General features: G+C 56.1%; 1 protein-coding gene across 2 annotated transcripts in view; it reads right to left on the reverse strand.

Moving 5' to 3' along the window:
- The window catches only part of VPS13D (vacuolar protein sorting 13 homolog D), a 372,238-nt gene that overhangs the window by 268,292 nt on the left and 89,985 nt on the right, over positions 1-13,961 (reverse strand). For both annotated transcript variants that reach the window (XM_069948224.1, XM_069948223.1), the window contains exon 31: positions 12,004-12,269. In XM_069948224.1, coding sequence (XP_069804325.1) covers positions 12,004-12,269 — 266 coding nt within the window. The remainder of the gene's footprint in view (positions 1-12,003; positions 12,270-13,961) is intronic.

The raw sequence follows: 13,961 nt of genomic DNA on the forward strand, positions 1-13,961 counted from the left end.
ACAAGCAGCCGGCTACGGGGGGGACGGAGAGAGACAAGCAGGCCGGCTACGGGGGGGACGGAGAGAGACAAGCAGCCGGCTACGGGGGGGACGGAGAGAGACAAGCAGCCGGCTACGGGGGGACGGAGAGAGACAAGCAGCCGGCTACGGGGGGACGGAGAGAGACAAGCAGCCGGCTACGGGGGGGACGGAGAGAGACAAGCAGCCGGCTACGGGGGGACGGAGAGAGACAAGCAGCCGGCTACGGGGGGACGGAGAGAGACTCAGCCAGCTACAGGTTTGCCAACCTGGATATTAACCCAAATTTTTGCAGAGACCCAAACCACATTGAGGTCAATGGGGACCTAAACTTTAGGCCTCAAAAAGGTCTGTAAAATTGGTGTAGGAAGGAATAGGGTACTGGAAATGCAACCAAAATGGGGGTAAAAACAAGGCAATTTCCTGGCAATAAAGGGGTAAAGAAAGTATTATGAGAACATACATAAAAGAAATAAATTAATTAAACTAAATAAACTGAATAAATAAATAGGGGGAGTGGAGGACCAGGTGGAAAAGGAGGTGGAAGGCAGAGGGCGAGGAGGAGGAGTGAAAGGCAGAGGGCGAGGAGGAGGAGGTGGTGGAAGGCAGAGGGCGAGGAGGAGGAGTGAAAGGCAGAGGGCGAGGAGGAGGAGGAGGTGGTGGAAGGCAGAGGGCGAGGAGGAGGAGTGAAAGGCAGAGGGCGAGGAGGAGGAGGAGGTGGTGGAAGGCAGAGGGCGAGGAGGAGGAGTGAAAGGCAGAGGGCGAGGAGAAGGAGTGAAAGGCAAAGGGCGAGGAGGAGGAGTGAAAGGCAGAGGGCGAGGAGGAGGAGGAGGTGGTGGAAGGCAGAGGGCGAGGAGGAGTGAAAGGCAGAGGGCGAGGAGGAGGAGTGAAAGGCAAAGGGCGAGGAGGAGGAGTGAAAGGCAAAGGGCGAGGAGGAGGAGTGAAAGGCAAAGGGCGAGGAGGAGGAGGAGTGAAAGGCAGAGGGCGAGGAGGAGGAGGAGGAGGTGGTGGAAGGCAGAGGGCGAGGAGGAGGAGTGAAAGGCAGAGGGCAAGGAGGAGGAGTGAAAGGCAGAGGGCGAGAAGGAGGAGGAGGTGGTGAAAGGCAGAGGGCGAGGAGGAGTGAAAGGCAGAGGGCGAGAAGGAGGAGGTGGTGGAAGGCAGAGGGCGAGAAGGAGGAGGAGGTGGTGGAAGGCAGAGGGCGAGGAGGAGTGAAAGGCAGAGGGCGAGAAGGAGGAGGAGGTGGTGGAAGGCAGAGGGCGAGGAGGTGGAGGTGGTGGAAGGCAGAGGGCGAGAAGGAGGAGGAGGTGGTGGAAGGCAGAGGGCGAGAAGGAGGAGGAGGTGGTGGAAGGCAGAGGGCGAGAAGGAGGAGGTGGTGGAAGGCAGAGGGCGAGGAGAAGGAGGTGGTGGAAGGCAGAGGGCGAGGAGAAGGAGGTGGTGGAAGGCAGAGGGCGAGAAGGAGGAGGAGGTGGTGAAAGGCAGAGGGCGAGAAGGAGGAGGAGTGAAAGGCAGAGGGCGAGAAGGAGGAGGAGGTGGTGAAAGGCAGAGGGCGAGGAGGAGTGAAAGGCAGAGGGCGAGAAGGAGGAGGTGGTGGAAGGCAGAGGGCGAGAAGGAGGAGGAGGTGGTGGAAGGCAGAGGGCGAGGAGGTGGAGGTGGTGGAAGGCAGAGGGCGAGAAGGAGGAGGAGGTGGTGGAAGGCAGAGGGCGAGAAGGAGGAGGAGGTGGTGGAAGGCAGAGGGCGAGAAGGAGGAGGAGGTGGTGGAAGGCAGAGGGCGAGAAGGAGGAGGTGGTGGAAGGCAGAGGGCGAGGAGAAGGAGGTGGTGGAAGGCAGAGGGCGAGGAGAAGGAGGTGGTGGAAGGCAGAGGGCGAGGAGGTGGTGGAAGGCAGAGGGCGAGGAGAAGGAGGTGGTGGAAGGCAGAGGGCGAGGAGGAGGAGGTGGTGGAAGGCAGAGGGCGAGAAGGAGGAGGTGGTGGAAGGCAGAGGGCGAGGATAAGGAGGTGGTGGAAGGCAGAGGGCGAGGAGGAGGAGGTGGTGGAAGGCAGAGGGCGAGAAGGAGGAGGTGGTGGAAGGCAGAGGGCGAGGAGAAGGAGGTGGTGGAAGGCAGAGGGCGAGAAGGAGGAGGAGGTGGTGAAAGGCAGAGGGCGAGAAGGAGGAGGTGGTGGAAGGCAGAGGGCGAGGAGAAGGAGGTGGTGGAAGGCAGAGGGCGAGGAGAAGGAGGTGGTGGAAGGCAGAGGGCGAGAAGGAGGAGGAGGTGGTGAAAGGCAGAGGGCGAGAAGGAGGAGGAGTGAAAGGCAGAGGGCGAGAAGGAGGAGGAGGTGGTGAAAGGCAGAGGGCGAGGAGGAGTGAAAGGCAGAGGGCGAGAAGGAGGAGGTGGTGGAAGGCAGAGGGCGAGAAGGAGGAGGAGGTGGTGGAAGGCAGAGGGCGAGGAGGTGGAGGTGGTGGAAGGCAGAGGGCGAGAAGGAGGAGGAGGTGGTGGAAGGCAGAGGGGCGAGAAGGAGGAGGAGGTGGTGGAAGGCAGAGGGCGAGAAGGAGGAGGAGGTGGTGGAAGGCAGAGGGCGAGAAGGAGGAGGTGGTGGAAGGCAGAGGGCGAGGAGAAGGAGGTGGTGGAAGGCAGAGGGCGAGGAGGTGGTGGAAGGCAGAGGGCGAGGAGAAGGAGGTGGTGGAAGGCAGAGGGCGAGGATAAGGAGGTGGTGGAAGGCAGAAGGCGAGCAAGAGGAGGTGGAAGGTAGAGGGAGAAGAAGTGGAAGGTAGAGTGAGAGGAGGAGGAGATGGAAGGTAGAGGGAGAGAAGAGGGATAGATATCGAGCTCTGACCAGGTGTCCAATATGGAGACAGAAAATGAATGGAAGGAGCCGTCACTTAGCACCAGGACACGTGTGGACACATACTCTTCCACCATGTACTGGTAATTCTGCCTCCTGCTAATAAGTGTCGTATCTGACGATGGTGTTGGTGCATTTTGTGGAGCGTCAAGGAAGGTATTCCACATAGAGGCCATCTCTAACTTCTCAAGTCCCCCCCCCCTTTAAAACAAGGAATAAATGCACACATTCCCAACAAAAAAGCCTAAGGATTTAAGGATTAGAGGGCAAGGAGGAGGAGATGGAAGGTAGAGGAGGAGATAAAAGGGGGAGACAGAGAGAGAGCGAGAGACACAGAGAGAGAGAGCGAGAGACACAGAGAGAGAGAGCGAGAGACACAGAGAGAGAGCGAGAGACACAGAGAGAGAGCGAGAGACACAGAGAGAGAGCGAGAGACACAGAGAGAGAGAGCGAGAGACACAGAGAGAGAGCGAGAGACACAGAGAGAGAGCGAGAGACACAGAGAGAGAGCGAGAGACACAGAGAGAGAGCGAAAGACCCAGAGAGAGAGCGAGAGACACAGAGAGAGAGCGAGAGACACAGAGAGAGAGCGAAAGACCCAGAGAGAGAGCGAGAGACACAGAGAGAGAGCGAGAGACACAGAGAGAGAGCGAGAGACACAGAGAGAGAGCGAGAGACACAGAGAGAGAGCGAGAGACACAGAGAGAGAGCGAGAGACACAGAGAGAGATGGTGTCCAGGTGTCCAATATGGAGACAGAAAATGAATGGAAGGAGCCGTCACTTAGCACCAGGACACGTGTGGACACATACTCTTCCACCATGTACTGGTAATTCTGCCTCCTGCTAATAAGTGTCGTATCTGACGATGGTGTTGGTGCATTTTGTGGAGCATCAAGGAAGGTATTCCACATAGAGGCCATCTCTAACTTCCGAACTCCCCCCCCCCCCCCCCCCACCCCTTTAAAACAGGGAATAAATGCACACATTCTCAACAAAAAAGCCTAAGGACCTAAGGATTAGCAAGAAAAGAGGCGTTTATAGGGAAATTAAACACAAAAAATTCTAAAAGAAAAAAAATCCCAAGAATGGGTCTATAGGGCACCAAAACAGAAAAACAACCATGGACAACTGACATATGGCACAGAACTGCGGAGCCACAAACAGCAAAGAAAACACAAACCCTGGCAAGAATCCAACCGGAGGAAAGAGTTATGGTCATTGTAACCACCAAGTCATTCGTACACAGCTCTCCATCTTCCTGGTACACTCTGCCTGGCCGTACACAGCTCTCCATCTTCCTGGTACACTCTGCCTGGCCGTACACAGCTCTCCATCTTCCTGGTACACTCTGCCTGGCCGTACACAGCTCTCCATCTTCCTGGTACACGCTGCCTGGCCGTACACAGCTCTCCATCTTCCTGGTACACTCTGCCTGGCCGTACACAGCTCTCCATCTTCCTGGTACACTCTGCCTGGCCGTACACAGCTCTCCATCTTCCTGGTACACGCTGCCTGGCCGTACACAGCTCTCCATCTTCCTGGTACCCGCTGCCTGGCCGTACACAGCTCTCCATCTTCCTGGTACCCGCTGCCTGGCCGTACACAGCTCTCCATCTTCCTGGTACACTCTGCCTGGCCGTACACAGCTCTCCATCTTCCTGGTACACTCTGCCTGGCCGTACACAGCTCTCCATCTTCCTGGTACACTCTGCCTGGCCGTACACAGCTCTCCATCTTCCTGGTACACTCTGTCTGGCCGTACACAGCTCTCCATCTTCCTGGTACACTCTGCCTGGCCGTACACAGCTCTCCATCTTCCTGGTACCCGCTGCCTGGCCGTACACAGCTCTCCATCTTCCTGGTACACGCTTTACAAGGGTATTACCTCTTTGGTTTTTTGTGTTTTTTTTGTGCTTTTTTTTAGCATCTTTGGTGATAATAAAGCTGTTAAATCCCCTATAAACGCAATTTCCAATTTTTGCTAATTCACTGGTGAGCATCTTGGTAACTGGTGGGTCATTGTGCAGGCAGAGCAGCATGTAACCTGGCATATGAGCGAGACTGCTGACAGTAAAGGACCAGTGGTCCTCGGTGAGAGGGGTCTCTTCTGCAGTCTCCCAGCTGCCCGTGAGCCTCTCAGGCTGTCACCCTGCTGGAAGTACACCTCCTCCTCCATAACTGCCCGCTTGCTGGACCAAGGTGTGGACGGGTGGATGACAACTGGGAAAATGGGCCTTCTTCCTCCATCTTGGCTTTCTCCTGTGCCACATGACATCCTCCATCATATCCTGAAGTGTTTCATCCGGCAGTCATAGGGTGGGGCTGATAGCGCTGACAGTACCAGTGAAGTACTCATTACAAGACAGCACAAATGTCCCGTATGGTGTCCCACTTGTTTGGGGTTAAGTGTTGTTGTTCCTGGCTGCCACTCGCCCCGTGCCTGCCACAGCTAAAACCCGACTATGGCTACTGCTGCTGGCAGACTATGGAAGGTGGAGTTCCAGCACGTGAGCACGTCACCTATGAGGGGGAAGCAGCGTGGACAAGCCGCAGCATGGGGGAGAAGCAGAACCACAGGTCTATCTGCCCACAGCTCCTTCACGGTGAGGGGTTTGGCCGCCAGACAGATCACTTTGAGCACAGCCGGCTGTCGCTTCCCCCTTGTTGTGCTGGCGTCAGTGGTGTGTGGGCCACGATGGTCGGAATAGGAGGTACCAGGGGGCAAGGACTGTCATCCACCAATATTAGGTCATGGAAAGACACTTGGCAGGACCATTCCCATGTCAGGCACAGCCGCCATTACATTCACCCAGTGGGCAGTTAGGGAGATGGAACGTCCCTGGCTGTTCGTGCAGGTGAGGGACGGCTGCCTAGAGAAGTAGTGGCAACTGGGAATGACTAGGGGACAGCCTCCCACCATCGGGTTCTTAAGACTCTCTGTCTCAATCAGCCTGAAAGGGTGGGTGCAAGGGGACGTATTTTCTTACTTTGTGCGATGCAGGATGGCCGTGAGTGCTGCGAGGTGAAGGGGAGATAGGCCGGTTATTGGGTGGGATATGACGTAGAGGCAGGAGCCCGAGAGGTCGTGGACGTGAATGCTGGTGCTCCTGCTGCGAGGTGAAGGGGAGATAGGCCGGTTATTGGGTGGGATATGACGTAGAGGCAGGAGCCCGAGAGGTCGTGGACGTGAATGCTGGTGCTCCTGCTGCGAGGTGAAGGGGAGATAGGCCGGTTATTGGGTGGGATATGACGTAGAGGCAGGAGCCCGAGAGGTCGTGGACGTGAATGCTGGTCCTCCTGCTGCGAGGTGTAAGGGGAGATAGGCCGGTTATTGGGTGGGATATGACGTAGAGGCAGGAGCCCGAGAGGTCGTGGACGTGAATGCTGGTGCTCCTGCTGCGAGGTGTAAGGGGAGCGGCCGGCCTGTCACTGGATGGTTAACAAACAAGCCCTCAACCAGTTTCCTTCCCGTGGGAGCGTCATCAGGGGGAGGGCTGCCGCTCACGCCCCCACTAGACTGCTACTTTATACACCCTGATCAGTGTCACATGACTCTATCCCCTCAATCACCCAATAGGTGAGTGTGATAAGTATGCACCCACATAGTCAGCAAATCCCCCCCGACCTATAATGATCCTCCGTGTAGCCCTCTGTCCGGAACACTGGGTGACCGTAAGCAAACGCCCTGATTGGCTAATCTCTAGAAGGTCATCAGCTTCATCCTGGGTTCAGCCAGTAAGCGTAACTCTGACATGGTGGTATTCACAAAAACATGGCCACTTTTTTCCAGAGACAGCAGCACTTTTGTCTTCAGGTCAGGTGTGGTTTGCAATTAAGCTCCATTCAACTCAATGGAACCTGCACCTAAACTGGAGACAAGAGTGGTGCTGTCTCTGGAAGAAAGTGGCCATGTTTTTATATTGCTGGAGAACCCCTTTAAGTATAACTATTTCTGAACTCCCCTGTCTACTCTTACAAATGACCGGGGCCGAAATGCGTGTGGAAGGTGCGGTTACAATGAGGGACATATAGGAGGAGGTGATATATACGGCAATAGTTTATACCCAATCGATAGGAACCAATTACCCCATCTAAATAACAACTACAGGTAAGTATATATATTTGTATACATCAGAGATGGAACCTTAGGTGGTGGAAGGACCGCATGGAAGTAGATAGAGAATCTTTAGGTAGAGTACAGGACTCCGCTACACGACTAGCCCCTCATATATCCGTACACACAGATACAATAGTCTCATGGTTGTTACATGGCCGTCAATAGCAGAATACTGACATCCCTCAAGTCCTCAGGAGCAGCGAGTATCAGACTGCACAGTGCCCCTTCCAACTACAAGGACATGGACAATCCGACCCCGGAGCACGGCCGAGTATCAGACTGCACAGTGCCCCTTCCAACTACAAGGACATGGACAATCCGACCCCGGAGCACGGCAGAGTATCAGACTGCACAGTGCCCCTTCCAACTACAAGGACATGGACAATCCGACCCCGGAGCACGGCCGAGTATCAGACTGCACAGTGCCCCTTCCAACTACAAGGACATGGACAATCCGACCCCGGAGCACGGCCGAGTATCAGACTGCACAGTGCCCCTTCCAACTACAAGGACATGGACAATCCGACCCCGGAGCACGGCCGAGTATCAGACTGCACAGTGCCCCTTCCAACTACAAGGACATGGACAATCCGACCCCGAAGCATGGACCACTATAAGACAACCTGCCTAATGGACATGCTCAGCAATCTGCATCTATAACCCTGAAGAGGAGGATCACATTGTGCTGTATATACCTCCCCTCTAGATCACATTGTGCTGTATATACCTCCCCTCTAGATCACTGCGCTGTATATACTTCCCCTCTAGATCACTGTGCTGTATATACTTCCCCTCTAGATCACACTGTGCTGTATATACCTCCCCTCTAGATCACATTGTGCTGTATATACCTCCCCTCTAGATCACATTGTGCTGTATATACCTCCCCTCTAGATCACTGTGCTGTATATACCTCCCCTCTAGATCACTGTGCTGTATATACTCCCCTCTAGATCACATTGTGCTGTATATACTCCCCTCTAGATCACATTGTGCTGTATATACCTCCCCTCTAGATCACTGTGCTGTATATACTGCCCCTCTAGATCACTGTGCTGTATATACCTCCCCTCTAGATCACTCTGCTGTATATACCGCCCTTCTAGATCACACTGTGCTGTATATACCACCCCTCTAGATCACTGCGCTGTATATACCTCGCCTCTAGATCACTCTGCTGTATATACCTCCCCTCTAGATCACATTGTGCTGTATATACCTCCCCTCTAGATCACTCTGCTGTATATACCGCCTCTCTAGATCACATTGTGCTGTATATACCTCCCTTCTAGATCACACTGTGCTGTATATACCACCCCTCTAGATCACTGCGCTGTATATACCTCCCCTCTAGATCACTCTGCTGTATATACCTCCCCTCTAGATCACTGTGCTGTATATACCTCCCCTCTAGATCACTGTGCTGTATATACCTCCCCTCTAGATCACTGTGCTGTATATACCTCCCCTCTAGATCACACTGTGCTGTATATACCTCCCCTCTAGATCACTCTGCTGTATATACCTCCCCTCTAGATCACTCTGCTGTATATACCGCCCCTCTAGATCACATTGTGCTGTATATACCGCCCCTCTAGATCACACTGTGCTGTATATACCTCCCCTCTAGATCACACTCTGCTGTATATACCGCCCCTCTAGATCACTGTGCTGTATATACCTCCCCTCTAGATCACACTCTGCTGTATATACCGCCCCTCTAGATCACTGTGCTGTATATACCGCCCCTCTAGATCACTGTGCTGTATATACCGCCCCTCTAGATCACACTGTGCTGTATATACCTCCCCTCTAGATCACACTCTGCTGTATATACCGCCCCTCTAGATCACTGTGCTGTATATACCTCCCCTCTAGATCACACTCTGCTGTATATACCTCCCCTCTAGATCACACTCTGCTGTATATACCGCCCCTCTAGATCACTGTGCTGTATATACCGCCCCTCTAGATCACTGTGCTGTATATACTGCCCCTCTAGATCACTCTGCTGTATATACCTCCCCTCTAGATCACACTCTGCTGTATATACCTCCCCTCTAGATCACACTGTGCTGTATATACTGCCCCTCTAGATCACTCTGCTGTATATACCTCCCCTCTAGATCACTGTGCTGTATATACTGCCCCTCTAGATCACTGTGCTGTATATACCGCCCCTCTAGATCACTCTGCTGTATATACTGCCCCTCTAGATCACACTCTGCTGTATATACCTCCCCTCTAGATCACACTGTGCTGTATATACCTCCCCTCTAGATCACTCTGCTGTATATACTGCTCCTCTAGATCACACTCTGCTGTATATACCGCCCCTCTAGATCACTGTGCTGTATATACCTCCCCTCTAGATCACTGTGCTGTATATACCTTCCTTCTAGATCACATTGTGCTGTATATACCTCCCCTCTAGATCACTGTGCTGTATATACTCCCCTCTAGATCACTCTGCTGTATATACTGCCCCTCTAGATCACATTGTGCTGTATATACCGCCCTTCTAGATCACACTGTGCTGTATATACCACCCCTCTAGATCACTGCGCTGTATATACCTCGCCTCTAGATCACTGTGCTGTATATACTCCCCTCTAGATCACTGTGCTGTATATACCTCCCCTCTAGATCACTGTGCTGTATATACTCCCCTCTAGATCACTGTGCTGTATATACCTCCCCTCTAGATCACTGTGCTGTATATACCTCGCCTCTAGTTCACTGGTTATCGGCATGTCGATCGGACGCCCGGTGACCTGGAAGGGCTGGTGAATATGGCCATGTCAGAGTTACGCTTACTGGTGGAACCCAGGATGAAGCTGAAGACCCTCTAGAGATCAGCCAATCAGGGCTCACCTATTGGGTGATTGAGGGGATAGAGTCATGTGACACTGATCAGGGTGTATAAAGGAGCAGTCTAGTGGAGGCGTGAGCGGCAGCCCTCCCCCTGATGACGCTCCCACGGGGAGGAAACTGGTCGAGGGCTTGTTTGTGGTTTTATGTTTTAACTTTCCCCTATATCACTAGCCGTACAGCGTGTATGTCCGTCAGTAGTCTGCAGCTACAGACAGACTGATCACACACTCCATTATGGCGGTGTCAGGTAAAGGGGCACTCCAGCGAAAAAACATTTTCTTTCAAATCAACCGGTGTCAGGAACTTCTATAGATTTTTTATTTACTTCTATTTATAAATCTCAAATCTTCCCATACATATCAGCTGCTGTATGTCCTGCAGGAAGTGGTGTATTCTCTCCAGTCGGACACAGTGCTCTCTGCTGCCACCTCTGTCCATGTCAGGAACTGTCCAGAGCAGCAGCAAATCCCCATAGAAAACCTCTCCTGCTCTAGAACACCCCCTTAGATCCCACTCACTAAGGGACTTACACCAAAACATCTGACAGATTTTTACAGCCAAGGCCAGGAATGGGAAGTGTGAAGAGGAGAAATCTCAGTCTTTCCTTTATGACCTGTTCTCAGTTTATAGTCTGTTCCTGGCTTTGGCTGGAAAAATCTCGCCCTGCCTGCGGTGCACTCCATCCCCGCTCTCCCAGCCTGTGGCGCCATCCGCCCCGGCTCTCCCTGCCTGCGGCACCATCCGCCCCCGCTCTCCCTGCGGCGCCATCCGCCCCCCGCTCTCCCTGCGGCGCCATCCGCCCCCAGCTCTCCCTGCGGCGCCATACACCATCTGCCCCCGTGCTCCCTGCCTGCGGCACCATCCGCCCCCGCTCTCCCTGCGGCGCCATCCGCCCCCCGCTCTCCCTGCGGCGCCATCCGCCCCCAGCTCTCCCTGCGGCGCCATACACCATCTGCCCCCGTGCTCCCTGCCTGCGGCACCATCCTCCCCAGCTCTCCCTGCCTGCAGGAGCCATCCTCCCCCGCTCTCCCTGCGGCGCCATACACCATCTGCCCCCGTGCTCCCTGCCTGCGGCACCATCCTCCCCAGCTCTCCCTGCCTGCAGGAGCCATCCTCCCCCGCTCTCCCTGCGGCGCCATACACCATCTGCCCCCGTGCTCCCTGCCTGCGGCACCATCCTCCCCAGCTCTCCCTGCCTGCAGGAGCCATCCTCCCCCGCTCTCCCTGCCTGCAGGAGCCATCCTCCCCAGCTCTCCCTGCCTGCAGGAGCCATCCTCCCCAGCTCTCCCTGCCTGCGGCGTCATCCTCCCCAGCTCTCCCTGCCTGCAGAGCCATCCTCCCCAGCTCTCCCCCCTGCGGAGCCATCCTCCCCAGCTCTCCCTGCCTGCGGCGTCATCCTCCCCAGCTCTCCCTGCCTGCAGAGCCATCCTCCCCAGCTCTCCTTGCCTGCGGAGCCATCCTCCCCAGCTCTCCCCCTGCGGAGCCATCCTCCCCAGCTCTCCCTGCCTGCAGGAGCCATCCTCCCCAGCTCTCCCCCTGCGGAGCCATCCTCCCCAGCTCTCCCCCCTGCGGAGCCATCCTCCCCAGCTCTCCCTGCCTGCGGAGCCATCCTCCCCAGCTCTCCCTGCCTGCGGAGCCATCCTCCCCAGCTCTCCCTGCCTGCGGAGCCATCCTCCCCAGCTCTCCCCCCTGCGGAGCCATCCTCCCCAGCTCTCCCTGCCTGCGGAGCCATCCTCCCCAGCTCTCCCCCCTGCGGAGCCATCCTCCCCAGCTCTCCCCCCTGCGGAGCCATCCTCCCTAGCTCTCCCCCCTGCGGCACCATCCTCCCCAGCTCTCCCCCCTGCGGAGCCATCCTCCCCAGCTCTCCCCCCTGCGGAGCCATCCTCTCCCTACTCTGACAAGCAGCAGAATGGCAGCATTATTATGCACTAGGGTCACAGACAGGTCCTGCCTATAGAGCATGGATGGGAATACCAGGGCAAAGGAGACACAATGAAGTTTGCTGACTGACTGCTCAGCAGCCTTACAACAAACTTTATTGCAGAACAACAAACAGATAAAGAAACAGAAGCCGTCCCTGTCTGTGTATCTGTTCGTATCCATGAACCTGCGGGTTCGGCCACCAACTTGAACATTGCAGTTTGCCACGGCTTATCCCTATTGGAGATGTCTCACCAGTCACATTGACCTTGACTTCCAGCTGCCGCTCGGGTGGAGTCTGCACAGAGGATCTCTTTGTCACCACACCCGTCTTCACCGTTTTGGGCACTACGGATGATGAGCTGCTCCTTCTCTCTACCTGGGCCCGGGGGGTCGGGGTCACTTTCTTGGTCTCACTCGGCGTTTGAAGAAACTTTTGCACCAGCAGCAACCAGTCAAATATTAGGAAGACCCGGAGATTGTTCAGCACCACAGTGAAGCAAGACGTGTCCTTCGTGGACCTACGAACAAGAGAACCAGGTACGACTCAGCTGACAAATACTAAGAATACGAGGAGGTGAGGGACAGCGCCCCCTGTGGTCAGGGTGTAATAGGAGGAGGTGAGGGACAGCGCCCCCTGTGGTCAGGGTGTAATAGGAGGAGGTGAGGGACAGCGCCCCCTGTGGTCAGGGTGTAATAAGAGGAGGTGAGGGACAGCGCCCCCTGTGGTCAGGGTGTAATAAGAGGAGGTGAGGGACAGCGCCCCCTGTGGTCAGGGTGTAATAAGAGGAGGTGAGGGACAGCGCCCCCTGTGGTCAGGGTGTAACAGGAGGAGGTGAGGGACAGCGCCCCCTGTGGTCAGGGTGTAATAAGAGGAGGTGAGGGACAGCGCCCCCTGTGGTCAGGGTGTAATAAGAGGAGGTGAGGGACAGCGCCCCCTGTGGTCAGGGTGTAACAGGAGGAGGTGAGGGACAGCGCCCCCTGTGGTCAGGGTGTAACAGGAGGAGGTGAGGGACAGCGCCCCCTGTGGTCAGGGTGTAAGAGGAGGAGGTGAGGGACAGCGCCCCCTGTGGTCAGGGTGTAACAGGAGGAGGTGAGGGACAGTGCCCCCTCCCAGTGCAGGCTGGGTGTATTAGCGGCAGGCTCCCCTCCCCCCCCTCCTCCATCACTAGTGACCTCAGTGCGGGCTGGGTGTATTAGCGGCAGGCTCCCCTCCCCCTCCCCCCCTCCATCACTAGTGACCTCAGTGCTGGCTGGGTGTATTAGCGGCAGGCTCCCCCCCCCCTCCATCACTAGTGACCTCAGTGCAGGCTGGGTGTATTAGCGGCAGGCTCCCCCCCCCCTCCATCACTAGTGACCTCAGTGCTGGCTGGGTGTATTAGCGGCAGGCTCCCCCCCCCCCATCACTAGTGACCTCAGTGCAGGCTGGGTGTATTAGCGGCAGGCTCCCCTCCCCCATCACTAGTGACCTCAGTGCAGGCTGGGTGTATTAGCGGCAGGCTCCCCCCCCCCTCCATCACTAGTGACCTCAGTGCAGGCTGGGTGTATTAGCGGCAGGCTCCCCTCCCCCTTCCATCACTAGTGACCTCTGTGCAGGCTGGGTGTATTAGCGGCAGGCTCCCCTCCCCCATCACTAGTGACCTCAGTGCAGGCTGGGTGTATTAGCGGCAGGCTCCCTCCCCCCCTCCATCACTAGTGACCTCAGTGCTGGCTGGGTGTATTAGCGGCAGGCTCCCCTCCCCCTTCCATCACTAGTGACCTCTGTGCAGGCTGGGTGTATTAGCGGCAGGCTCCCCTCCCCCATCACTAGTGACCTCAGTGCAGGCTGGGTGTATTAGCGGCAGGCTCCCCTCCCCCCCCCTCCATCACTAGTGACCTCAGTGCTGGCTGGGTGTATTAGCGGCAGGCTCCCCCCCCCCCCCCTCCATCACTAGTGACCTCTGTGCAGGCTGGGTGTATTAGCGGCAGGCTCCCCCCCCCCCCATCACTAGTGACCTCCGTGCTGGCTGGGTGTATTAGCGGCAGGCTCCCCGCCCCCCCCCCTCCATCACTAGTGACCTCCGTGCTGGCTGGGTGTATTAGCGGCAGGCTCCCCCCCCCCCTCCATCACTAGTGACCTCAGTGCAGGCTGGGTGTATTAGCGGCAGGCTCCCCTCCCCCCCCCCTCCATCACTAGTGACCTCAGTGCAGGCTGGGTGTATTAGCGGCAGGCT

This window comes from Dendropsophus ebraccatus, chromosome 12 (genome assembly GCF_027789765.1).
Source record: "Dendropsophus ebraccatus isolate aDenEbr1 chromosome 12, aDenEbr1.pat, whole genome shotgun sequence".
Classification (NCBI taxonomy): Eukaryota; Metazoa; Chordata; class Amphibia; order Anura; family Hylidae; genus Dendropsophus; species Dendropsophus ebraccatus.